The sequence below is a fragment of the Colobus angolensis genome, unplaced genomic scaffold (genome assembly GCF_000951035.1).
Source record: "Colobus angolensis palliatus isolate OR3802 unplaced genomic scaffold, Cang.pa_1.0 Scaffold301, whole genome shotgun sequence".
Classification (NCBI taxonomy): Eukaryota; Metazoa; Chordata; class Mammalia; order Primates; family Cercopithecidae; genus Colobus; species Colobus angolensis.
In genome coordinates, this window is record NW_012116278.1 from 3,847,048 (window position 1) to 3,872,215 (window position 25,168).

General features: G+C 50.1%; 1 protein-coding gene across 1 annotated transcript; it reads left to right on the forward strand.

Annotated features, from left to right (window-relative positions):
- Window positions 1-799: 799 nt before the first annotated feature.
- On the forward strand, window positions 800-19,874 carry AMBP (alpha-1-microglobulin/bikunin precursor). The gene is made up of 10 exons (XM_011950094.1): window positions 800-1,178; window positions 2,564-2,706; window positions 4,250-4,326; window positions 5,171-5,287; window positions 6,289-6,390; window positions 9,462-9,508; window positions 17,284-17,365; window positions 18,443-18,610; window positions 18,911-19,084; window positions 19,730-19,874. The coding sequence occupies exons 1-10, from the start codon at window positions 1,062-1,064 to the stop codon at window positions 19,759-19,761; spliced, it is 1,059 nt and encodes a 352-aa protein (XP_011805484.1). The 5' UTR covers window positions 800-1,061; the 3' UTR covers window positions 19,762-19,874.
- Window positions 19,875-25,168: the final 5,294 nt, after the last annotated feature.

The following is a 25,168-nucleotide window of genomic DNA, read 5'->3' on the forward strand; positions in this document are numbered from 1 at the left end:
ATGCACATGGATTTTGGAGGGGTTACTGTTCAACCTGCCACAAACACTCAGCTCTTATTCTATGCTGGGTACTGTCCTAGCGCATTGCAGGTGCCCACTCAACAATGCTAGGAGCTAGGAGCTATTATTATCCCCATTTACAGATGAGGAAACCGAGGCACTCAGAGGCAAAGTGACTTGCCCAAGGTCACACAGCAGTGAGTGCCACTGTAGGCTGCTTGGCTCCCACGTCCATGGTCTCAACCGTGCCTTTCCCAGCTACTCCACTCCCGGTTGAGGGATTCTGGGCAAGTCGCTTCACTCTTGGAGACTCAACTCCTCTGTCTGTAAAGGGGACAAATAGCACCTACTTCATAAGCTTGTTGTGGGGATCCACTGGAAGCCCACGACACGTGTAAAGTGCCTGGTACACAGCCAGCACAGAGCAGGTGCTTAGTGAATGGAAGCTCATAACAGTCATCATTCTTAATGTCTCTATTATTTGCAAAGGCTAGGGCAAGCCTGGGGGCTGGAGAAGGAAATCTGGGGACAGGATACCTGGATTCTGGGCTTGGCTCTGCCAGTAGACTTCCCTGAGGTCTCTGGCAAGCCACTTCCTCCTCTTGGGCCTCAGTTTTTTCCTGTGAGAAATGGGCCCAATCAGCCTTGACCTGCTGGCTCACAGGGCTGTGAAGTCCAGATGGTATGACTCAGCAGAAAGGCCAGGTCGCTCCCCAGCCTCGCATGACCCCAGTGACAGGTAGGGAATCTGAGGGGGACTTTTGGGGGGCGGAGCCCAACCCCGGTGCCCCAGGGCCCTATTGTGCTTGGCCAATGCCTCTTCTGAAGCAGCCATCCCGGCCTCTTGGTACTGTTGACCCCAGCCAGGCTACAGGGATCGATCGGAGCTGGCCTTGGGGCTGTAATTGGCCCCAGCCGAGCAGGGCAAACACTGAGGTCACCAACAAGCCACAGGCCCCTTCCCCAGCCTCAGTTCACAGCTACCCTGGGCAGGGAGGCAGTGGCCCTTCTGTTGCTAGAGCGAGCCTGTGGGATACACCAAGGCAGAGGAGCCTAGAGCCATGAGGAGCCTCGGGGCCCTGCTCTTGCTGCTGAGTGCCTGCCTGGCAGTGAGCGCCGGCCCTGTGCCGACGCCACCCGACAACATCCAAGTGCAGGAAAACTTCAATGTCTCTCGGGTGAGGCTGCCGCTGTCTGCGGTGGGGTGGATGTGGTGATGGGGACTCCAGGCAGATGGGCCCTGCTGAGCAAGTGCTGCCTGTCTCAGGGTCTCAGGCTTCTACTCAGATCATCTGGGATTATGGGATCCTTTGAAGGTACAACTCCATCCCCTGCCATTCTGTGGGCCTCTTGGCTGACATTCTATGAGTCAAACATCCTCACCTTCTGCACTGTCCTCCTGGGCTCCAAGGGGAATCCTTGTGTTAATGGGAACCCACTCCAGAGAAGGCTTTGTCCTGCCTGCCGCTACCCTGCAGCCCCCGTGCAGGCACCTAGTTTTGCCCAGACCTCTCTGCCCACCCCACTCCCAGGCCTTCCTTCTCTAATGACTCCGCTCTCCCTGTGGCATCTTTCCCTTAGCTCTTCCTGCATCCCCTGCCACATCCGGCCTGACTGCGGACAGACACCTGGGGTGGCACAGGGTGGACACGTGGCCAGCAGCTTTCGGGTTGGGCATGTGGGGCTTATGGGAAGAGGTGGAGCAGGACAGGGAATGGGGTTGGGGGACATTCAGAGGCTTGGGCACACGGAGAGACCTGGGCTGGGGCAGGACACTCTCCTGCGAGTGTGGAGTGCCAGAGCTGCCTTCCAACCCCCACTCTACCCTAAATCCTGGGGTGGCTTTGAGCAGACCCTTGCCCACCTGGGGTTCACTCTCCATGTCTGTATAAAGGGTGTCAGAACCTTCTAGCTGTGGTGTCGTGTGGGTTTTGTTTACTTTTAGGGATAAGGAAAGGTCGTGGCAGAGGGGCAATGAGAAGCAGGTCTCTGTGGCAGTCTGGGACACAAAGGGCGTGGGGCACATTGACCTGTTCTGCAGGAGCCTGAGGGCTCCTTCAGCTGTCCTGTGCACTTTCAGGAGGAAGAGGCAGCAGCATGTCCTGAATGACCCCATCATGTTCATTACACTTCTGAAATACTTCCTAACGTGGGGTTGTGGGCTGCCTTGTGAGGTGGGGCTACCCCATCACTGGAGGAGTAAAAGACAGGACTCCAGCTCTTGGGGAGCAGTGGTTGATGAAGCTATGGACAGATCCCACATCTCGATAAAGTAAGCCCTTCTGCAGGGCAGGTTGGGACCCCAGTTGCACACCTGCTTCTCTGGGCTCGCTGTGATGCCTGGAACTCCACTCTTAGGGATCTGTCCTCCCTTGAAGGTGTGTGGCCTCTGATTAGTCATAAGACATTATCCCTTAAAAGGATACGTCATCTCGAGGAGAAGGAGGAGGAGGAGGAGGGGGGGGAAGAGGAGGAGGTGGTGAAGGGCAGGGAGCAGATGTCAGCCAGGTCTGCTTTGAGGTCTGAGACTGATGCAGACCCCCAGAGCTCGCCTGCCTCCTAGATCTATGGGAAGTGGTACAACCTGGCCATCGGTTCCACCTGCCCCTGGCTGAAGAAGATCATGGACAGGATGACAGTGAGCACGCTGGTGCTGGGAGAAGGCGCTACAGAGGCGGAGATCAGCATGACCAGCACTCGTTGGCGGTGAGCACTGGGGTGGGGCCAGAAAGCTGAGAGAGACCAAGAGACCCACAACCTTTCCAGCCCCGTCCATCCTGGGAAGTTGCAGATGTCTGCTTCCAGCCAGGACCTTCCTGCTGAACCCCAGATCCCTCTACTCTCCTCCACCAGGACCACCCTTTCCAGGTGTCCTATCTATTCCTCGAGAGCAGTGTCCCAGCACTGTGCCTGTTCTGCAAACTGCTCCTCCCCCTTGGGCATTCCTTAGCCCAGTGTGGGCACTTCAACCCCCCAGGGACCCAACCTGGGAACTGGGCTCCTCTCTCCCCTGTCACCCATCATCAAGTCCTGCCCATTGTCCTCCTAAATCCCCCCAACCTGCTCACTTCTCCCCTCTCCACTGCCACCACCCTGGTCCAAGCCACCTCTCTTTCTTTCCTGATTGTGTGCCACAACCTCTCTACTCTTTCCCCACCTCTTATCTCCACCCTTCCACCCCATCCACTCTTCACCCAGTAGCCAGAAAGACCTTTTGAAAACTCAAATCTGCTCGAGACCCTTCCATGACTCCCCACTGCCCTGGGAGTAAGATTCAAACCCTTGATGTGGCTTTCCAGGGCCCTCCCAGAACCCCGAACTCCCTGCCACATACTCTGCCATGTAGTCTGAGTCTACCCATGTGGACCGTCTTTCGGTTCTGGAACTCTCACGCCTCCAGGTCCTTGCGCCTGATATTCCTTTTACTGGGAGCACTTCTCCTCACTTCCCTGGGCTAATTAATTCCTGTGGATTCTTTGGAACTCAGGTTTCATGTCACCGCCTCCAGGAAACCCTCCCAGACACCCAGGTTCAGGTGACCTGCCCTTCTTTGTGCCCGAAGAGCACCTCACACTTCCCCCATGTGGTACTTCTCACACTGACTGCATCTGCCTCTCGCCTGCCTGCCTGACCCACTCAATTGCAAGCTCCAGGAACCCCAGGGGATGGGGTCTGTTTTGCTCTCTTATGTATCCCTGGCATGTAGCACAGGGCTTGCCACATAGGTGCTGCCCAATAAGTGTCCATTGGATAAGTAGTGCTCATTGTAACAATAATAGCTAATACATATATAGTGCTTTCTCCAAGTTCTTTACATATGTGTCAGTTGATCCTCACACTAACCATGTGAGGTAGAAACTATCATGATCACACCATTTTATAAATGGTATCAAACTCATACCATTTTATAAATGAGAGAACTGGGGCAAGAGAGACACAGAACAATACATGGATGAGTGCAGGAATTCATCACTCCAGCTCCTCCTGCGTCAGTATAATGTGCAGATTTGATTAAGGAAGGCGGTTTCAGTGCTGGCTTTGCCAGGAGGATGGCACGGATTGGTTTCTTCTTCTCTGTCCCTCCATCATATGGAAAATGTTCATTTCCAAATTAGAAAGCAAACAAAACCACACAAACAAAAAGACTCCCCAAAACCAAGGCATTTGGAAAGAGCCTTGCAGGAGGGTTGAGTGTCAGGACGATGATCTCTACCAGGAGTGACCTTCCTTTTGATTTGTTCATTTCTAGGAAAGGTGTTTGTGAGGAGATGTCTGGAGCTTATGAGAAAACAGACACTGATGGGAAGTTTCTCTATCACAAATCCAGTAAGCGGAGTGGAAGACATGCACACTCTCTCCTTTGCTTGAAAATACCTTGATGTCCTCAGCTCCCCTTGCCTCTGTAACCTTTCCTCCCATTTAGCTGAGATGTCATCTAGCCTTCCCCCAAACAACTCCTCCTCTTCCTCCTCCTTCTCCTCCTCTCCTCCTCCCCTTCCCTCTCTCCTTTCCTGCCCCCCTGGTGCCCATGCCCAGAGTAGGGTGATGGTGCTGATTTCACCAGCCTTCATGTTTTCTTAGGCACCTCCTATCAGTTGATAAAAATTTACTAAGCATCTACCATGTACAGTGGGCATGATGCTAAGTGGGAGAGGGATTTGGACATGAACTGATTTGTTAGTTCAGACAATGTTTATTGAATATGCTCTATGTGCCAAACAATTGTGTTAGGGCTGAACTTATGAATATGTTCTATGTGCCAAACAATTGTGTTAGGGTTGGATAGATGGATGAAAGAAGAAATGATTGGTAACTGAATATATGTAAAGGATAAATAAGTCAATCAGTCAGTTGCCTAATAGGTAAATTGATGGAGTGATAAGGGAAAGAAGGAAGGAAGGAAAGAAGGAAGGAAGGGAGATGGATTGATGTATGGAGAGGATAGATGGATTGAGTGATGGTGGATGAATTAATATGGGTACATGGAGGATATAGATGGGTGAATAGGGAGAGACTGAATATGGATGAATTGATAAATGGAGATATGGAAGGCACAGGTGGATAGATGGATGGATGAGGAGATGATGTGTGAGTAAACAGGTGACAGACCTCCAGCTAGAATAGTCTTCTGACTCCTGATCCCTTTGGTCTGCCTGCACCTCCCATGCAGAATGGAACATAACCATGGAGTCCTATGTGGTCCACACCAACTATGATGAGTATGCCATTTTCCTGACCAAGAAATTCAGCCGCCGTCATGGACCCACCATTACAGCCAAGCTCTACGGTAATGGCTTATTACTAGATGTGCCCATTGGAGTTAAGGGTGGGAGGACATTGATTTATGGACAGTGGAGTGGGTAAGGGCAGGGAGTTTTGCTTTTTCTTTCTGACAAAACTCCAGTTTGGAGAAAGGTACAATCATTGAGTCTCCCTGGAGGAGGTGAAATTCCCTTTTTTTGATCTCTAAAATTCCAAGGCCAGAGAATTACAGAGCCTCCACACCCTTAAAAGAACCAGTGGGGGCTGAGTGCTGTGGCTCACACCTGTAATCCCAACACTTTGAGAGGCCAAGGCAAGAGGATTGCTTGAGGCCAGGAGTTTGAGACCACCTTGGGCAATATACTGAGACTGCATCTCTATGAAAAATTAAAGAATTAGCTGGGCATAGTGCATGTGCCTGCAGTTCCAGCTACTCAGGAGGCTTAGGCAGGAGGGTCACTTGAGCCCAGGAATTTGAGGCTGCAATGAGACATGATTGGGCCACTGCATTTCAGCCTGGGCAACAGAGCAAGACCCTGTCTCAAAAAAAAAAAAAAAAAAAGGGATCGAGATCGAGACCATCCTGGCTAACATGGTAAAACCCCGTCTCTACTAAAAATACAAAAAAACTAGCCGGGCATGGTGGCAGGCGCCTGTGGTCCCAGCTACTCGGGACGCTGAAGCAGGAGAAAGGCGTCAGCACGGGAGGCGGAGCTTTTAGTGAGCCGAGATGGTGCCACTGCACTCCAGCCTGGGCGACAGAGGGAGACGCCGTCGCAAAAAAAAAAAAAAAAAAAAAGCGGGGGGAAGAGTCCTCCGTGGGGACTCAGGAGACCTGGGTGGGAACCTGGGTGGGCCCTTCTTCTTCTTGGGAGCCTGTCTTTCCCTAAGTGTATCGAATAGATTCAACTGCATCAATAGTTTTCAAATTTTCCATAAGGGAAAATCACTGGGCAAAATCATTTCAGGCCCTTCCACTCCAGGCACCTGGTGGTTCTAGGTGTCTCCTCTGCTTCCTCCTTGCAGGGCGAGCGCCGCAGCTGAGGGAAACCCTCCTGCAGGACTTCAGAGTGGTTGCCCAGGGTGTGGGCATCCCTGAGGACTCCATCTTCACCATGGCTGACCGAGGTACATAGCAACGCCCCACCTCAATATCCTGTCCCCTCTTCATCCCTTGTGGGCCCCAGAGACCATCCCAGCCCCTGGGTCCTTACTATAATCCTCTGAGATAAAGAGGGGCCACAGCCTCCCCTCTTAGTGAATCGGGAAGCCAATGGATTTGCTCCAAGTCTCACAGCTTATTCCCAGCAGAGCTTAGACTAGAACCCATTCGGTGTTCATTCTACTGCCATGTGTCTCAGGGAGGTTGTAGCCAGAATCCACAGATACCTCTTCGGAGGCAAACAGTTTTGGGACTAAGAGGATGGGCTCAGGAATCAGTGTTACGGGATCTTTGGGGCATTGCTTTTCTGGCTGTAAATCTCTGTGGCCGGTGGTGCCTTTGCCTGAGTTTTGCTTGGGTCTGCTGGGCTTGTTCCACCCACTTGGCCTGGTAGATTATGCTATGCTTGGCTCATGCTACTGGCCTGGATCCCACACCTCCAAGGGAGACTGCGACTCAGGCATGAGGCGGCAAGGGGTGTATGAGTGAGCATGGGGTCCAGACACTGTAGTCAGACATGCTGGCTGCTGCCATGGGGTGGGCAGCTCCAGGTGCTGGCATGGGTGCCAGCATTCTGTAAGGGTGTGGCTGGACCAGGTGCACCACAAGCAGATTTCTCAGCTGGCACCAGGGAATGGAGTGGTGCCTGGAAGCTTGGAGATGCCAGGAACTGCAGGGCCCCAAAGAGGGAGTCACAGTCCTGGCTCGGGGAGCTCCCAGGTCTGGGCTCCCCAAAGGACCACAGCTTTTCTCTCCTTCTCTTCACCTGCAATGTGGTGAGCAAGGGGCATGTTTCAGCCCTGTTTGTGTTACAGTTTGCCTTGCCATTTGATGGGTCCTAAGTTCTTGTCCTGTGACCAGAAAGAATGAGGTATGCAGACAAACGTAGGGCGAGCGAGATGAAGGGGAGCTTTACTGAGCAATAGAACAGCTTGGAGGGGACAGCTGCCTGCAGTGGGCAGCTCCTTTCTGCAGCCAGGGTGTTCTGATGAGTGTTCAGCTCCTAGCAAAGGGGAGACCCTGGAATGGGAAGCTCCTCTCTGCAGGCAGGTCATCTGCTGAGGCTGCAGCTCGCAGCAGAGAGGAGGCCCTAGAGTGGGTGTCTCCTCTCTGCAGGCAGGTCATCCCATTGTCTCCCCTTGTCTCTCTGTCCTCTCTTTGAATCTGGCTGAGCCTGGGGTTTTCATCTCTGTCCTTTCCTCTAGTCTGGCTGAGTCTGGGATTTCTATGGGCGCTCTGTGTGCAAGTTTGTACTGACTGGCCCATGGGCAGCCACGGGTAGGCCCAGGGAAAAGCACCACAAGTTCCCCATCTGGTTCATGGGACTGGTGGCCCAGCCCCCAGGCTTCAGGCCCTTCCCGGCTTGAAGGTGGGGCTTCACCGGGGACCAGCCTCCTTCCACTCAGGAGCCTGTCTGCCTCCTGCTGCTATTCATGGCACCCAGGCTATTCATACCAAGGGGCGCCTCCAGGCCAGTGCCAGCTGTCATCAGCCCCCCCTTGGCCTCCCTCTCATGCTTGTTGGCACCCAAAGTCTGGAGGGGGCTGAGGCGACCGGGAGCTGGCATGTCAGCACTGCCCTGAGCACACCTGTCCAGGCTTCAGCAGCACCCTGGCTCAGACCTGATCTTGCTCCAAGATAAAGCAGGCACCAACAGCAGGGAGAAGCCAGGCAGTGGGAGCAGTCATCCTAGAGTCTGTGGTGGGCAGGGGACCTTCCTGGGCCTCTGAGAGTGCAGAAATGCCTGGGTCCACAGCCACAGCAGCGCAGCTGCTGCTGCACCTGGGGAGATCCTGCCCCACCAACTCAGAAGGGGCAGGGCTCCCACTTGTGCCCGGCTCCCACCAGCTCAATGGGGTGTGCAGTCCCAGCCGCACCCCCTTGCAGCCTGGGGCAGGGGCTGTTGGTGGGCCCAGACCGGTGTCTAGGGCTGGGGTGACATCGTGGCAAGCTCCCTCCACGGCCCCAGCACTCAGGGGTGGCCTGAGGCTCCCCTTGCCTGGCTCACAGCCCTGCCCAAAGGGTGCCTCCAGGAGTGGATTGTAGGCCCCAGGCCCAGCCATCCAGAGTGTCAGGCTTGGCGGTCACCCCAATGTGGGGTGGACCCTGGGGACATGGCCCCCGGTGGCTTCACACAGAACCTCCTCCGGAGGCACAGGAACCCCGGTGCCCTCAGTGGGGTGGGCCTGGTGGCCGCACCACTGGCTGGGTCCCTGAAGTGGGCGCCACTTCCATTTTCTGCCCCAGGCCCCTGAAGCATAGCCCCAGCCCCACACCCCAGGCCCAGCCCTGTGCTCTGTGTGCAAGTGCAGCAATGCCCTGGGCCCAGCTCTGCCCCAGGGGCCCTGTCTGCCCAATTGTATTGCTCCCCTGCTGGCAGGTGACTCAGCCCAGCCCCACTGTGACGGCCCCCAGGGTGGCAGGCCCCAGGGGCTCCCAGAGGTGGGATCCGGGACTGTCAGCCTCCTCCCCACGACCTCTCTGCAAGATGGTGGGCGAGAATGGCAACATGGGGCCAGGGTCTGGAGCACAGACCCTCGTGCCTCTCTGCCGCAGCCGGTGTGATGGCAGCGGACACTCCGGATGGCCCACTGCTGCCATCAAGAGCACCTAGATTCAAACTTAACTGTGTGGCCTCTGGCTAGTCAACCTCTCAGGGCCTCATTTCCCTCATCTGTATATTGGGCATAATAACACCTTCCTTAGAGGTTGCTGTAAAAGGCAATGCAATATAAGCACAATAGCACTGTGCTCATAAATGCTCAGTGTTAACTCTTGCTATTCTTGCCATGATGCTGATAAAATGATGCTAGTGGGGTGCGGGGGGAGTGGACAGATGGTAATGATGGTTCAGTCACCAGTCCGTTGCTTTTCCAGTGAACGGCCTTGAGCAAGCCATGCAGGCAGGACCATTCATGAAGTGGACTAAGGCATGACAAATTCCCAACACGATACTCAGCAAGAAACAAATCTGGGTCTAGGATGGCCCCTGAGCCTGGTCCTCTTATTCACTCCTCTCTTCTGCTCTGTGGCCTAGGTGAATGTGTCCCTGGGGAGCAGGAACCAGAGCCAATCTTAATCCAGGTGAGTGCCTGATCCCCCGACCCCATCCCACCCCTTCCCACCCCACTCTGCCCCAGGCATGCTGCACACTTGATCCTGCTGCGGAGGGAGGCAGAGTCATGGGGAGGGGTTGAGAGAAGGCAGTGATGGGCATGAGTGTTGAAGTCAGACTCACTGGGGCTCCATCTTGATTCTGCCACCTGGGCTAGTTGCCAATCCATCTGGACCTCACTTTTCTCATCTTCGAAACGGGATAATTACACTTACCTTCCAGGCTTGTGGTAGAATTTAATGACATATAGAAAAGTCCTTAGCACAGTGCCTAAAACTGTCTAAAAGAAGTAAAACACTCAATAACGAAATAGTAATACTCAATAATGAAATAATGATATTCAGTCCATGAAAATAAATCAACTGATGTCCCTAAAAATCAGCAAACCTGAGAACAAGCAGCTTCTCAAACCATCTCTTTTCCTATGTTGCCTTCTGATTTTGGGGGCTTTCTTACGCTTCCCTTTTATTTTCCTGCATTTTGTCATATTGATACGCTTTCTTCATTCTCTTTTCTCTGATTATTTGGAAAATTATATATCCTATTCTACCGATGTATGTATGTACATGGGTATATATCTATGTGTGTATATCTATGTGTGTATATCTATGAATATATATGATGTTTATTTAGAAAAATATTCTTGAAAATTGCAAAACTATAAACCCCCCACAAAAAGATCAAATGTCCTTGTTCCTATGTGGAATTAACAGTTAACACATTAGGTATTTGTTCCTATATTTTAAACGAAAATGATCATTGATCTTACAAAACTAATAAATGGTCATTATGAAGAATTAAAGGAATGTAGAAAAGTATAAAGATAAGTAAAAGGTTTTTTTTTTTAAATCTCACCACCTCAAAACTATCAGCAGTCACATAGTTTCTGGAATCTTGCCACACATATGGATAAAAGGACTTATAGAAAAAAGGACAAATGGATGATCAAATTGAGTTGCTTTAATGCGACCCCCAGAGCAAATGCTAGAGAAAAGGCAAGTAGGCAAGGCAAAAACAACTTTATTTACAAGCCAATGTGAGGGAGGGGCGAGGTTCACCGGTCGGTGGAGGCCGACAAAGTCGCTCCGGCGTTCTCGGACGAGGTTCCTGGGTCCCGCGCACGAGGAGGGGCCGGGGAAGTTCGCTCCCGCGTTCTCGGACGAGGTTCCCGGGTCCGGCGCAGGAGGAGTGGCCGAGGAAGTTCGCTCCGGCGTTCTCGGATGAGGTTCCCGGGTCCCGCGTACGAGGAGGGGCCGAGGAAGTTCGCTCCGGCGTTCTCGGACAAGGTTCCCGGGTCCCGAGTACAAGGAGGGGCCGAGGAAGTTCACTCCGCGCGCCCGCCGGGAGCAGCTTTTATGTCCCGGGCCCGGAAGTGGGAGGACAGTGGGCGGGACATAGGCGGGTCAGGGGCGGGGCGGTAGGCGTGGCTAGGTGAGTTCTGGTTCCTCTCCGTCGGAGGTCGGGTTGCGCCTGGGCAGTGGACCCGTGTCTTTCCCGGGCGCGGGAAAGTTGACGGTGAAGAAACCGGAACTGCGCCATCTTGTCTCCGTTTGTCCAAACACAAATTTAGATATACTGTTATTAAGTGGGATTATGTTACAAGTGCTATTTCTAATTTTTAAAAGCATTAATTGTGGGTTTACTTGAATTTTTTTTTTTTAATTGAGACGGAGTCCCACTCTGTCACCCAGGCTGGAGTGCAGTGGCATGATCTTGGCTCACTGCAACCTCTGCCTCCTGGGTTCAAGTGATTCTCTTGCCTCAGCCTCCTAAGTAGCTGGGATTACAGGTGCCCACCACCATGCCCGGCTAATTTTTATTTTATTTTATTTTAAGTAGAGACAGGGTTTTGCCATGTTGGCCAGGCTGGTCTCGAACTCCTGACCTCAGGAAATCCACCCACTTTCATCTCCTGAAGTGCTGGGTTATAGGCATGAGCCACTGTGCCTGGCCTTTTGAATTTTTTCTTAATGAAACTGAAGTGGAGTTCTTGAACTTCAAATAAATATTTATTCACAAGAGGATTTATGTCCTAAAGATTCTTCTAAAGTCAAGGTGGTGAAAAGACATTTAAGAGGCTGCCGTCACTGTATATTTTTAGAGTATATTTATTGGCCGGGCGTGGTGGCTCAAGCCTGTAATCCCAGCACTTTGGGAGGCCGAGATGGGCGAATCACGAGGTCAGGAGATCGAGACTATCCTGGCTAACACGGTGAAACCCCATCTCTACTAAAAAATACAAAAAATTAGCCAGGCGAGGTGGCGGGTGCCTGTAGTCCCAGCTACTCGGGAGGCTGAGGCAGGAGAATGGCGTAAACCCGGAAGGCGGAGCTTGCAGTGAGCTGAGATCGCGCCACTGCACTCGAGCCTGGGCAACAGAATGAGACTCCGTCTCAAAAAAAAAAAAAAGAGTATATTTATTGTCTTCGTGATTTGAAAGACAGACAGGAGTACTCTCTTTGAGAGTGAAACTCTGCGGCAACTCTTCTTTCTTTTGCCTTTTTCATTGTCTAGATCGATACCATTCCCGTCTTCTCTGTCTCCATAATCCCATCTTTTAGGAGCAGTTCTCTATTTTAGTGGATTCTGTTCTTACCTTTAGTGAATATAATCACAGCTTCTCTGTTCCTGAGTTATTTATTCCTATTATTCTCTTAATTAGTGCCATTTCTTTGCCAGGTGGTGTTTTTGAGGAGGGTTCATGAGTGTTTCAGTCCATGAATTCTCCCATGTTTGAGAAGGTCTGTCAGTTTCCTTCGTCTTTGATGCCATTTTGCTTGTTTGCAACAATCTCGGGTCGTGTGTTTCTTCTCTTAGAACTTTGCATATGTTACTCCATTGTTCTCAAGCGCTGATTATTGCTATGAAAAAGCCCGAGACCCGTGTGATATTTCTTCTCTTTGTAGGCAATTTGTTCCTTCTGTTCAGATGCCTGGGGAAACTTTATCATTAAAATCAACATCTTAACAAAACCTGTCTTGATGTTGAAAATTCGGTATAAAAATTTATTGGGGATTGGGCGCAGTGGCTCATTCCTGTAATCTCATCTCTTTGGGAAGCTGAGGCAGGAGGATCACTTGAGGTCAGAAGTTTGAGACCAGTTCGAGCAACATAGTGAGATTCCATCTCTACAAAAAGTGTTTTTTTTAATTTGTTTTTAAAATTAGCCAGCTCGGTGGGTGGCACTTGTAGTCCCAGCAATTCGGGAGGCTAAGGAGGGAGTATTGCTTGAGCCCAGCAGGAGTTCGAGGTTACAATGAGCTGTGATTGTGCCACTGCACTCTAGCCTGGGCAACAGTGAGATCTTGTCTCTATTTTAAAAAATACATCCTGGGCCAGGTGTGGTGGGTCACGCCTGTATAAAAATATAAAAATTAGCCAGGTGTGGTGGCGCATGCCTGTAGTCCCAGCTACTCGGAAGGCTGAGGCAGGAGAATCGCTTGAATCGGGGAGGCAGAGGTTGCAGTGAGCCGACATCGCACCACTGCACTCCAGCCTGGGTGACAGAGCAAAACTCCGTCTCAAAATAATAATAATAATAATAATAATAATGCATCCTGGAATTCAATGTTGTCTTTTCATGTGCAGATTATATTTCTTCTGTGTTTGAGGGATATCTCTCTTGATATCATTGAGTTTATCTACCACTCCCTTTGTTGGGTTTTGCTACCTCAGGAACGCTTGTTCTAGCATCTGGGAGCATCTTTGCCTTCCACATCTACTAGTTTCTCCCCAGTTGCTTTCATGTCTTTGTCTTTTCCATCTGCATTCACTGGGATTATCACCAGTCTCTCTTCTATGACATTCATTGCATTTTTAGCAGCCATTTCCTTCTGCAGACAGTCATTTCATTCTGTTCCTTGCTATTTCTATTTCTAATTTATTCACTGGCTCTGAATTTATGTTGTTTTGGTTCTCAATTTCCGTAGGCTCGGATTTCTTCTTTTCATCTTTTTCTGTTGTTTTTGCTCATGCCTGTAATCCTAGCACTCTGGGAGGCTGAGGCAGGAGGATTGCTTGAGGCCAGGAGTTCAAGACCAGCCTGGGAAACATAGCAAGACCCCATCTCTACACACACACACAGACACACACACACACACACACGTGCGCATAAATGCATGTTCTAATTAAGTAATTCTATAGCTTGAAGGCATTGAGGAATTTCCTTCTGTTTCTTGAGTTCTGTTTTCCTCTGGTGTCACAGGTTGGGTTCCCCAGGACCAACACCTGTAGGGGAGAAGGCATGAAGGCAGGATTGGGCAGAGGAAGCAGTCCAGCTGCGATGCAGTTACAGTGCCTCAGCCAACACCACAGGGACCTCTGACACTTCAGAGATGTCCCAAGATGCTGCAAAGGGGCTGAGTCCTAATACCCCTGTGTTGATCAGTCTGGGAGGTGGGCATGACCTTGGGTGAGATGACTCCTTTAGCTGCCACAGTCCCCAGGCTGACCCCTAGGAGCTGTCTGACAGCAGCACTGTCGGCGACTGAGGAAGTACATCCATTGCTGAGGGGAATCCAAGCAGTTTATGAAGGTGTCCACCACAGCCGGGCTCTTTCTCTTATTCAGGTGATTTATTTTTTTATTCACTTCTGAAGTGGGTTTGGGTAGTTTCTGTACCATTTCTCTTCATCTTGCTCCTTCTTAGTCAGCTTTATACAGATTTTCTGTTTGTTCTGGTACAGTGGGAAGTGCCATTTACTCCTTGGCCCTCTTCCCAATAAATTTGAGCCCAATCCCACCTCCCCCCAGCCCCATTCTACTTTAGTGTAAGATCTGGGTATTTTATGTTTCATCAACTTTTGTAAAGTCCAAGGAAATGGTGGCGGTGGCGGTGGGGTGAGGAGCTGCCCTGAAGTGCACGTGCATGTCTGAATACCATCTGTGTGTTTCCTGGGGCTGCCATAAAAGAGAACCACAAACGGGGAGTTAAACAACACAGATACGCTGTCTCACAGTTCTGGAGGCCAGAAATCCAAGATCAAGTTGCTGGTAGGGTTGGTTCCTTCTGCGGGCTTCGAGAAAGACTCTGTGCCGTGCCTCTCCCATGGCCTCTGGTGGTTTGCTGGCAGTCTCTGGTGTTCCTTGGCTTATTAAAAGCATCATCCCAATTCCTGCCTTTATCTTCACAGGGAGTTCTCTACGTGTGCGAATCGCCCCTATTTATAAGGACACCACTCATATCGGATTAGGGTCCAGCCTAATAATCTCATCTTAATTTGTTGCATCTGAACAATCCGATTTCCAAATAAGGTTTCATTCTGAGGTTCTGGGGGGTTAGGACCGCAGTATATCAATTTCGGGGGACACAGTTCAATCCATAACATCCTTCCTCTGCTTCTGTTTGGAAGGACTGCTGAATGTTCTGGATGGAGCCCATTATCCCTGGAGGCGGGGGGCTGGTGGGATATAATCCATCCCACAGCAGCGTGTCCTGGAGCACTCAATTGCATAGCCCTGGAACTTGTACTACTATTCCTCCCATTCCATGAACTCCATTTTTGCTTTTTACTCCTTTCTCTCCAAAAGGCATTTTCACTACTCCTCTGTCAGGAAAGGGATGGAGTGCCCCTCAGTTTTCTCCTTCTGGATTTAGAAGTATTAGGAAAAATCATAAATCTGATGACATACCAGGCCTGGTGGTTGGAGGGCACAGCTGAGCCATTCTATTCAGTTCCAAAATGTCTTGTGCTTTTTTCCTTGGTTGCCAGTTGTTTTGGCTTTAAGTTGGACTCCTTTCTTTGTTTGAGTGATACTGATGACAATTTGGGGGCTGGGGTTATGCTTTCAAACTCATTTTTTTGGCTAAATATTAAGTTTTGGGGGGAGAACTCTAGAGGAGAGTTTCAATCTGCTATTTTAATCCAGATGTCAACTAAATCTGTATTTCTTTATCAATGTCAAGAATGAAACCACAGCTAATGACTCCCCTTGCAAAAGAGTGAAATACAGCACACTTCTATTTCCCCTGTTTCTCACCATGATTATCCTTTCAGATTTTTCCCCATACCTGTTTTTGTGGATATGATCTGAAATTGTTTACATTTTCTACCTTTATTTTTTTAAAAAGAATTGTTTCTAAATATTTCCAGTAAATCACGTAACCATGTTAGCAATTATTTTTTAACTCTATATTTTATTGGCTTTGTACCTTATCATTATTTCTTTGCCATTACATCTTTAATTTCTGGCATTTAGATTCCCTTCTCAATTGGTGGGACTATGTCTACAAGTAATTTTTTCAGGAAAGATACATGGGTGACAAATGTCTAAATCCTTGCAAGGCTGAGAATGTCTTTCTGTGGTTATATCATACGGCCAGTGGTTTGGATGAGTGCAGGATCCCAGGGTTACAACCTTTTCCCTCTTAAAACCCTCAGATATTGCTCTGGGGCTTCTGTCATTAAATGCTGTCATTTACTCTGAAGGCCACCAGGCTCTTTATTCTTTGTCCCTAGGAATGTCCAAGAAGGAGCTCTTCACTAATTTTGCCGGACTCCCATTTTCCCTATAATTGGGCAACTCGAATCTTTCTTCAACTCAAAAAGTTTTCTTTTATTATTTCTGTATTGATTTTCTCTCCTGGAAATCCTATTATGTGGGTTTATTTCCCATAGCATAGAAACTGCACTTCATCATCTCTATGGTGTGGTTAAATTCAACATCATTTTAACGTTCAACAATTTTCTACTTTCACACACTCATTTCCATCACTGTTGGCTCCTGTTATACGAATGTATGCCACCTTTTTGTATTTGTTTGTTTTTGTTTTTTGGATGCATGTCATCTTGAATTTCAGGGAAGGTTTAAGTGTTCTTCTGTTTCTTACTGCCATCAACCTGAATTCCAGAAGATCCAGAATGTCTCCCATTTAGTGAGGGTATTTCTTCAGCCCAACCCAGTTCTGGCAGCTGCAGTATCTAACTTGTTCCACAATTTTTCTCCATTTCTCTATCCTCATCAAGGAAAGTCTATATGCCACCAGCTTAAGACTGGTCTGGAAGACAGAGAAAGTCCCTGACAGTTTTCACAGTGTTCTGTTGCCCCTGAAAAGGAGATGAGAAATTTTGAGATTACTACAGCTACCTTCTCAAGTTCCAGGTCTCACCTGTGGGCAGGGCTGCTGCCTACTGGCCAGCAGTTTCCTGCTCATCTCTTCTATAATTGCCTTGGGATCCTGCCTCAGGGATTCTACACCCAGAGGCCCTCTTGACAGCTTTGGCAACCTGCCCTACTCTGCAGTCCCCACCACCAGAACAAGGAGTTAGGATCCGTTCCAGGGTCCCTTCTTTCTCTCTGGATTTTTTTTTTTTTTTCTGCAAGCAGCTAATGATGATCTGGTCAGCACTTCCTGTAAACCAGTTGCACCTGTGCTCTGCTGTGCACCAATGCCTTCACATCTTTAGTGTGAGGGTGCTGCTCTCCCCTGGTTTCCAACTCTGGGAGATACCCTTTCTTCATTACTGTGTTCCTTTAGGCATTTCAACTGGAAGTTGGATATGGGGCTGTTGTCATACCTCATGGTTTTGAATTTCACTTCAGACCAGAAATCTGTCCTCTGATGCCCATTCAGGAATTCAGGTTGACACTTTTGGGAAAGCAGTCCTTTAACCAGTCTAGGAGCTGTGTTCCTACCTACACCCTGATTCCCAAAGCAAGTTGTTCATGTATATATTCCAGGGTTACAGGAGAGCAATAATGGCAAGGGGTCTGCAACTGCTTCTTCTCTTTCTCTCCCCCGCAGAGAGCCCGGAGGGCTGTGCTACCCCAAGAAGAGGAAGGATCAGGGGGTGGGCAACTGGTAACTGATGTCACCAAGAAAGAAGGTAATGAGCACCTGCCTTTTCACCCTCCCTGCCATACTCCAGAAAGGAAGGGCCAACAGTTGACTCACGCTGGCTGCTCTTATCACTGCAGTCTCTTTATCTGTTAGAGACTCAAGGGCTGGACTGAGAAAAGGCAAATCAAGTACTCTGCACTCTGCCAGGGGTTGTGGGGGCAGAGAGAGGAGCAAGAAGCATGGTCCTGAGCTTGAGATCTGTCAGCTCCATGATGAGAAGCTGGTTCTTGCCCTGTCTGTATGACTGTGTGGCCTCCTAACCTTGGTTTCCTCATCCATATTATGGGATAATAGCCTGTGGGGCTGAACATCAGGGCTTTTGTAGAAGCAAGCTGGGGAGGGACATGGGAATGCTTTGTGTAGTCGACAGTGTTCATGAACAACTTCCTCTCCAACTCGATCAGCAAACACTGAACCCTGCTCTGCCCTAGCCCCTGTGCTGGGCACTGGGATCATATAGACCACTTGTGTCATTTTGGAACTTCTGGTCTAGTGGGGGAGGCATCCAAGGGAGAAGGCGATGGACCCAAAAGGAAGGGTCAGCTAAAGGACTGGGGGAGCTGAGAGGTTGGTGGGGTGAAGGGATCAGGAGGATTTCATGGATAAAGGGGAAGTCACGTGGTGTCCAGGCATCCAGGTAAAGTTTTATGGAGGGTGGCATTCCAGGGGGCAAGGAACAATGGGAGCAAAGGCAGGGTGGGTGGGACTCGGTGAAAAGGTCAGGCTGGCCAGTGTGGGTGCTGGTGAATATGTTATCAACTACTATTACAGAGTTTGGGGGCAGACAAGACCAATACAGGGAGACAGTGGGCCTGTGGTTCACTGGTAACTCCCCATGACATGGAGTGGAACGGGCATTGGTTTTGGAGACAGGGTTTTGAATCTTAGCTCTGTGTGACCCTGGGCAAGTTACTTTGCCTCTCTGAGAGTCAGTCTGCTTATCTAAAAAGAGTTGATAATCCTTTTAGTGAAAATTAAATAAGATGGCATATATCAAGTGCCCAGCCTGATAACGGGTACACAGTCAACACTTGGTCAGTGCTGCTGGTCTGCCCCTCCCTAGATTCCTGCCAGCTGGGCCACTCGGCTGGTCCCTGCATGGGAATGACCAGCAGGTATTTCTATAATGGCACATCCATGGCCTGTGAGACTTTCCAGTATGGCGGCTGCATGGGCAATGGTAACAACTTCCTGACAGAGAAGGAGTGTCTGCAGACCTGCCGAACTGTGGGTGAGTGCACCCTCAAGACCCTGTCCTTCCAGTAAACCACCTGTGAATTGGAAAGGTAGCTAAGATAGGGCATTCCAGTGGCAGAACTCCAGGCAGTTTCCTGAAATCATAGGAATTCCACCTTTGGATGTGGAGGACCTCGGGCAAATCATTTTCTTTCTGCGGGCCTCAGTTTCCCCATCTGTCAAAGAGGGATGAGATGCTCTAGATGAGCAGGGCCCTCTGGCTCAGCAGTATCATGTATGTCTGATGAGCAGTCACAAGGGTTTCTCATGTTCCATGCCTCTCTCCACTCCACAGCGGCCTGCAATCTCCCCATAGTCCGGGGCCCCTGCCGAGCCTTGATCCAGCTCTGGGCATTTGATGCTGTCAAGGGGAAGTGCGTCCTCTTCACCTACGGGGGCTGCCAGGGCAACGGGAACAAGTTCTACTCTGAGAAGGAGTGCAGAGAGTACTGCGGTGTCCCTGGTGATGGTAGGCAGCCCTGCAGGGTGCCAGGCTGGGCTGAGGGGCTGTTGGAGTCGAGGTGGGAGAGCCCTGGGAGGAGTAGGGGTCTGGAGAGCTGAGTTCTGGACTCTGTTCTGCAGCCCATCTACTCTCTGAAATGGGGCCGAGCCTGGGGCCTTACCCCAGCTGGATTTGGGCCTTGGGGAGGTACGAGCCAGGCACTGGCAGAGGGTATGCAGGGCTGACTGAGGAGTGGTGCAGAGCTGGGTTCTAATTCTGCGCCTGCAACGTTGAGCAAGTGCCAATCTGAGTGTCAGTATTCTCTTGTAAAATGGGACACAGCACCTGCCTCCCAGCCTTCCCAGTACCTGACGCGGAGATAGTACTCAGCTAACAGCAACTGCTAGTACTAATAACGACGATACAATGATGACAGTAATAGCATTCCAGGGAACAGCAACCATTCAAGATGCTGGTGCCTTGATTTTCCCACTGGAAAATGGCACCTGCGGTAAACCAGAAGAGGAAAAAAAAATCTGATCATTTCGTGGAATGCCCTTTGGAGATAAATCATTCAGCAAGCAGAGGTTACTGGCCCCAGGCAACAGCTGCCTTCCCTCCCCTGAGTGTCCCTGCCCACAGACCCCTCCCTGAGTCTCTCTGTGTCCACAGGGGATGAGGAGCTGCTGCGCTTCTCCAACTGACAACTGGCTGGTCTGCAAGTCAGAGGATGGCCAGTGTCTGTCCAGGGGGTCCTGTAGCAGGCAGCGCCAAGCAACCTGGGTCCAAATAAAAACTAAATTGTGAACTCCTGAAAGTCTGTGTCCTCATTGTTCATTGTCATCACAAAGGGAACAGGGTGGCGGAGGGGAGAAAAAGCCAGGGTGGGGCCATATGCAACCCCAGCTTTCCCCAGAAGTGAAAACTGCGTTGGAAACATAATAGAACTATCTTCAGTACATGACATTGGCTATGCAAATTATGAAACAAATCACAGTTCTATTTACAATAGTGTAAAATGGGATTATTTTGTTTTGTTTTAATAAGGCTAGGAAAGAAAGGAGGAAGAAGCTCTGGGGACTTGTTTCTGGGAGAGGTTTGATGGGTGATCAGTGACCCAGGCTCAGAAGAAATAATTGTGCCCTGCTGTGCCCAAGGAGCTCAGGGCAGACAGCCCACAAATGCCTGAAATAATTCCCCTGTCCTTTGCTGCACCAAACACTTCCCCAAGGTTTCACTTCGGCTGCAGCCACATCCCCAGAACCAGCTGCCTGGAGCTGGAAAGCCTCAGCTGTTTCTCTGCATGGCCCTGGACAGCCCATCCCAGGGGACCTTTCCCTGGAAGGAAAGTGCTCACTGGCCTTCACCTTGTGTCCAGTGCAACTGCTGGGCCCCTGCCCAGGGCCAGAAGCCCTCGGTCTGGGCTGGCTTCTCCTCACCCTTGGGAAAGGGAGTAGGTGGGCTGTCTAGAGCAGCCCAGGTCAAACTTGGCCCAAGAACACGACTCCAGGAGACTCCAGTGTAGATACATGGGCTTTACAAACATCTGATCTATAAATCTCTCTTGCTAACTGCATCCGCCCAGAGCCCCAATGGCTGCTGTGGCTGTAGAGGGGTTGGAGGCCCCAGCTTTGTGTGTTCTGAAGTGGAGAGCTGACCCTGGCAGAAGAAACCCAGGCAGGGCCCTACCTCCTCCTCTCTGTGGATGACCAGCATTCTAAGGGCCGGTGGCTAGTTCAGTCCTGGGTTCGCCCCTTGTGCCCTTAGCCCGTTGGCTTGAGGGACCAGGAAGGAACGAAGGAGGGATTCCATAGTTCTGGTTGAGGGGAGGAACCCAGAGACAAGGATTTGGGGATAAAAGCTTTGCAGTCCCTTGGGTCAGACACATCAAGACCCTCCCTTTGTCTCCCCCAACATCCAGAGCGTGGGGCTTACAGGTTCCAACAGAGAAGACTGCCTTGAGGGACAGCATCTGTGGTCACGGCCCGGACTTTCTGGGCAGAAGCAGGTCGGGTCAGGTGCAGGGAGACAGGCAACTGTCCAGGAGAAGTGAGAGGCCCTCCGGCCTGGGACTAACAGAGGTCCTCCCATCCTGTGTCCACATCCTGTTCCTTCCACACGTGCCTCCCATGCCAGGGCCCACCAGCCACAGCAGTTTGAAGGGGCCACGTTGAAGAGTGATATTTTGAAGGGACTTGAACTGAAAGATAAAAATGTTTAAATTGGAGGGTGTGAGCTGCAGGTGCACAGGCCAGCGTCAGCTGGTGGATGGACACGTTGCTCACGAGATTTTTTTTAATTTTATTTTTTTGAGACAGGGTCTCGTTCTGTCACCTAGACTGGAGTGCAGTGCCGTGATCTTGGCTCACTGAATCCTTGACTTCCTGGGCTCAGGCGATCCTCCCACCTCAGCCTCCTGAGGAGCTGGGACTACAGGCGCGTGCCACCATGCCTGGCTAATTTTTGTATTTTTGTTTTTGAGACACGGTTTCACCATGTTGCCCCAGCTAGTCTTGAACTCCTGAGCTTAAGCGATCCTCCCATCTTGGCTTCAAAAGTCTTGGGATTACAGACATGAGCCACCACGCCTGGCCGAGGTATTTTTTCACAGCTCTGAATTCGTCACTTGAAAACTGAGTTGCCACATAAAAATCTGGGTTTCTCAGTTCTCTTAAAAATAATTGGCATCCTGATGCCAACCATGAGCTAGGGCTCAGCAGAGAGGTCCCCTGGAAGGGCCTCACCTCGTGTAACTAGCTCTGCTTGCCGACCTGCCTGGCCCAGGGGCATCTGACTCTGTGACACTTATACAACTTTTCACTAAAAATCAACGAAAAAATCAATGTCCCCTAGCTTTTAACCCTCAGGGGTGGGATGGGGGAGCAGCACCTTGTGACCCTGAGTCTGAGGAATTCACAATGCTCATCTCAGAAGGCGCCAGGAATCTTTCTCAGCACAGTGGACACCCCTACCTTGAAGATTCACTCCATTCTTAAATAGTCTCACCTCAAATTTCTCTTTCCAAGGTACTGGGCACACTCATTTATTTCCATTACAAAATAAATGTAGCTGCAGCTGCTTAATAAAGAAACGTCTTTTTTTCCCCTCCTTTTGAAAGCATTTTTTTTTTTTTTTCAATTGAGGCTGCTTCTTCAGCTGTGAGGGCTCCCGGGCCATGCTCTGGCCTTATTTGACTGCGATGTTCAAGAGCGTGGAGGAGGATTCCTTCGGCCGCAGCAGGACTCCTGACTTTTCGCTGTGGGCTACATAGAAACTCCTCTATTAAACTTCAATCGTCGGCTCAGAATGTCCACATCAGCATGAAACTCCTAAGGCAGGATGGTTTTGAGGGCAGGGCTGGTGCTCCAATAGCCTCTTCATGCTGTTACACGTGCGGTTTGATGGAAGTTTTTCAGGTGATCAAGCAACACATCCTCTACTTTGAAGCAGAGTTGCCCACACCTGGTAAAGATGGTGTCAAGCCTGGGGTGTCTGTCACTCACTCACCTGGATGGCAGGATGGCAGTTTCACCTCTTAAAGGGTTGTTCCAGCGGTGGGCCCACTAGGAGGAGTGTCACCCCCTCCTGCTCAGGCCCCAGTTTGCCTGCTGGTCTCTCTTCTCCCTTGACTTGCCTTTGGTTTGCTTCTATTCCAGAAGAGCATTGGTGTCCGCACATCTGAATGGCATCAGACTTGGTGAGCCCACCAAGGCTGGTCTCTAGCAGCTCATGGTGGAGGGCACTGATTCCTAATTTGTTCAGAGTCCCTCACGCCATCAGAAATTTGGCAAAACCCACAGACACTCTTCCCCAGCACATGGACGATACACACAACAGTTATAACATCACATGCACCGTTTAGGGGGCCAAAGCCACTAGGTAAAGGGGCACAGGAGCCTCGCAGATGACTGCAGGGCAGGGCCAACCTGCACATATGCCTGAGGCACTAGACCTGGAGGATGGAGACTAAATCCATCCCTTCTTCCATGGGACAATGCTCCACAAGCCCAGGAGGGTCTCATCTTCCTCGACCATGTCCCTCCCTCATTTATCAAACACTGGCTGGGCCAGGTCTGGTGCAAGAGATAAGCTGTGAGTTCACAGGTAAGTCACTGATACCAGCATCACCACAGGTAAGCCAAGTGTCCCGCTGGGACGGATGTGTGCTGTCACCCCCAGGTGCCCTGTCTCTGGCCCATCTCCACTCAGGTGCTCTGCTCCTAACTGGACAGTATGGCCCAACCTCGAACCCAAGAAAAAAACACCACACGCTGCATCTTCCTAAAGGTTGTTTTATTGTAAAACCATAAATACAACACTGACATGAAATCATTTAAGCAACTGATCCTCTCTCACCGTTAAAAGGTATCTTTTTGCCTTGGCATCAACCAACTAGGAAATAGTGCTGCAAGAATTCGGGGGGCAGGGGAGGTACTGAATCCTGGGCTGGGGCTTTTGGCGACTTAAGGAACCGAGTGGAACCTTCCTCTTCTCCCTGGGAATGTTCCACTTTTGGACAAGAACAGACAGGTAAAAACAGCAACATTAAACAGCTCAGTTTTAAATTTTATTACTTTGTAAAAATCTTTTTTTTCTGTTCCTTTCCTCCATTTGACATCAGTAAAAGTTTTGAACATCATGAAACTGATTTGGCTGTAAATGGAGAAACGGTACCAAAGTGAAGTGAAACAAAAACCCAAAAGGACAAACAGAAAACCCTAAATAAACCCTCAAGTTTGGTCTCAGGGGTTTACATATCACAACAAGAACCGTCAACTCAACCCCCATGCAATGTGACTCCCTGGAGAGCTGTTGGATCCACACCGATACAGGAGACCGCACACAACGTCTTTTGTTAATTAACACAGCAAGTGTGACACTAGGTAACTTTTTTTTTTTTTAAATACAGTACATGGTACACAGGGTCCCCAAGATGGCCCTGCATAAACCCCTCGTGAAGACTTGAGCCAAGCACCGGCTGTTTATAAAAATATTGTGTTGCTACAAAAGTATAAATTAATGCTACCGGTATTAAGAAATATTAAACACATAAAACTTATAAGGATTAAGAAAAATATTCATTAATACCTGTAGAAAACTCTGGCCTAAAAAAGATATTTTTTTTGTGTTTGTTTTTTTGTAAATTTTTTTTTGTATTTTTTTTTTTTTTAAGATGACTTAAGTTTCTTGCACTCGAAGAGAGAGACACAGTCAGATGTGTCTGTGGTATTGCCTAGAACGTCTTAACTACTGAGAAAGGATGCGGGGGTACACGCACATGGTTACTGAGTCGGGGGTGGCGAGGAGGGCACCAAGGCTTTCTCAAGATTTACCTGATGTGAACGAATCACTGGCGTGAAGTTGTGGGGGAAAAGAAAAAGGCTGGATCAGAAAACAACTGAAAATAATTTACGCTTCTTAAAAAATATCTCTGCTTCGGGTGGTTGTACAAAATGATTTCCTGATGCTTGGGATCTGAATGGCCCTGGACAAGCTGCCTGGGCCAGCCCCGCCGTGCGGCCCTCGCTCTCTCCTGGCTGGAGAGGCCCAGCCTCGGGTCAGTCCACGAGCTCGTTTCACCGCGTGGGATGCCGCCCACCCTGGCTGGGCGGGAGGGAAGGTCCTAGGCGGAGACCGGCTGGCACCTGGGTTGTGGGAGGAGCCCCTCCTTCCGGCTGGTCTCTGACTTCATCATCTGTGCCAACCTGGAATTCAGGAAGCGCCACAGGAATCCCAGGCCCCTGAGGTTGCGGACAAGGCTGGGCTGTGCCCCTTTAAGGAATTTTGGTTAGAAGAGTCAAGGTGCCCCCATGGGACGCATGGTTGGGCAGGGCCCTTGTGGGTCGTGATGCTAACGCCCAAATGCAAACCTAGCAAATCCTTCTCTGTACAAGAGTTGACTCTTTAAAGCGACACCCGTCGGGGGCGGGGGAATGAATATGTCAAACAGTGACCTGACAATCTTCACCCTCATTAAAGTGGGAGTGGGCGCCTCTTCCACAGAAACCACTGGGCTCCTTTGGTGAAAGCCAGGGCTCCCCCGACCACAACCCTCAAACCCAAATGAGAGAGGAAGAAAAACAACTAGTACAACAAAATCCCCCAGAAAAC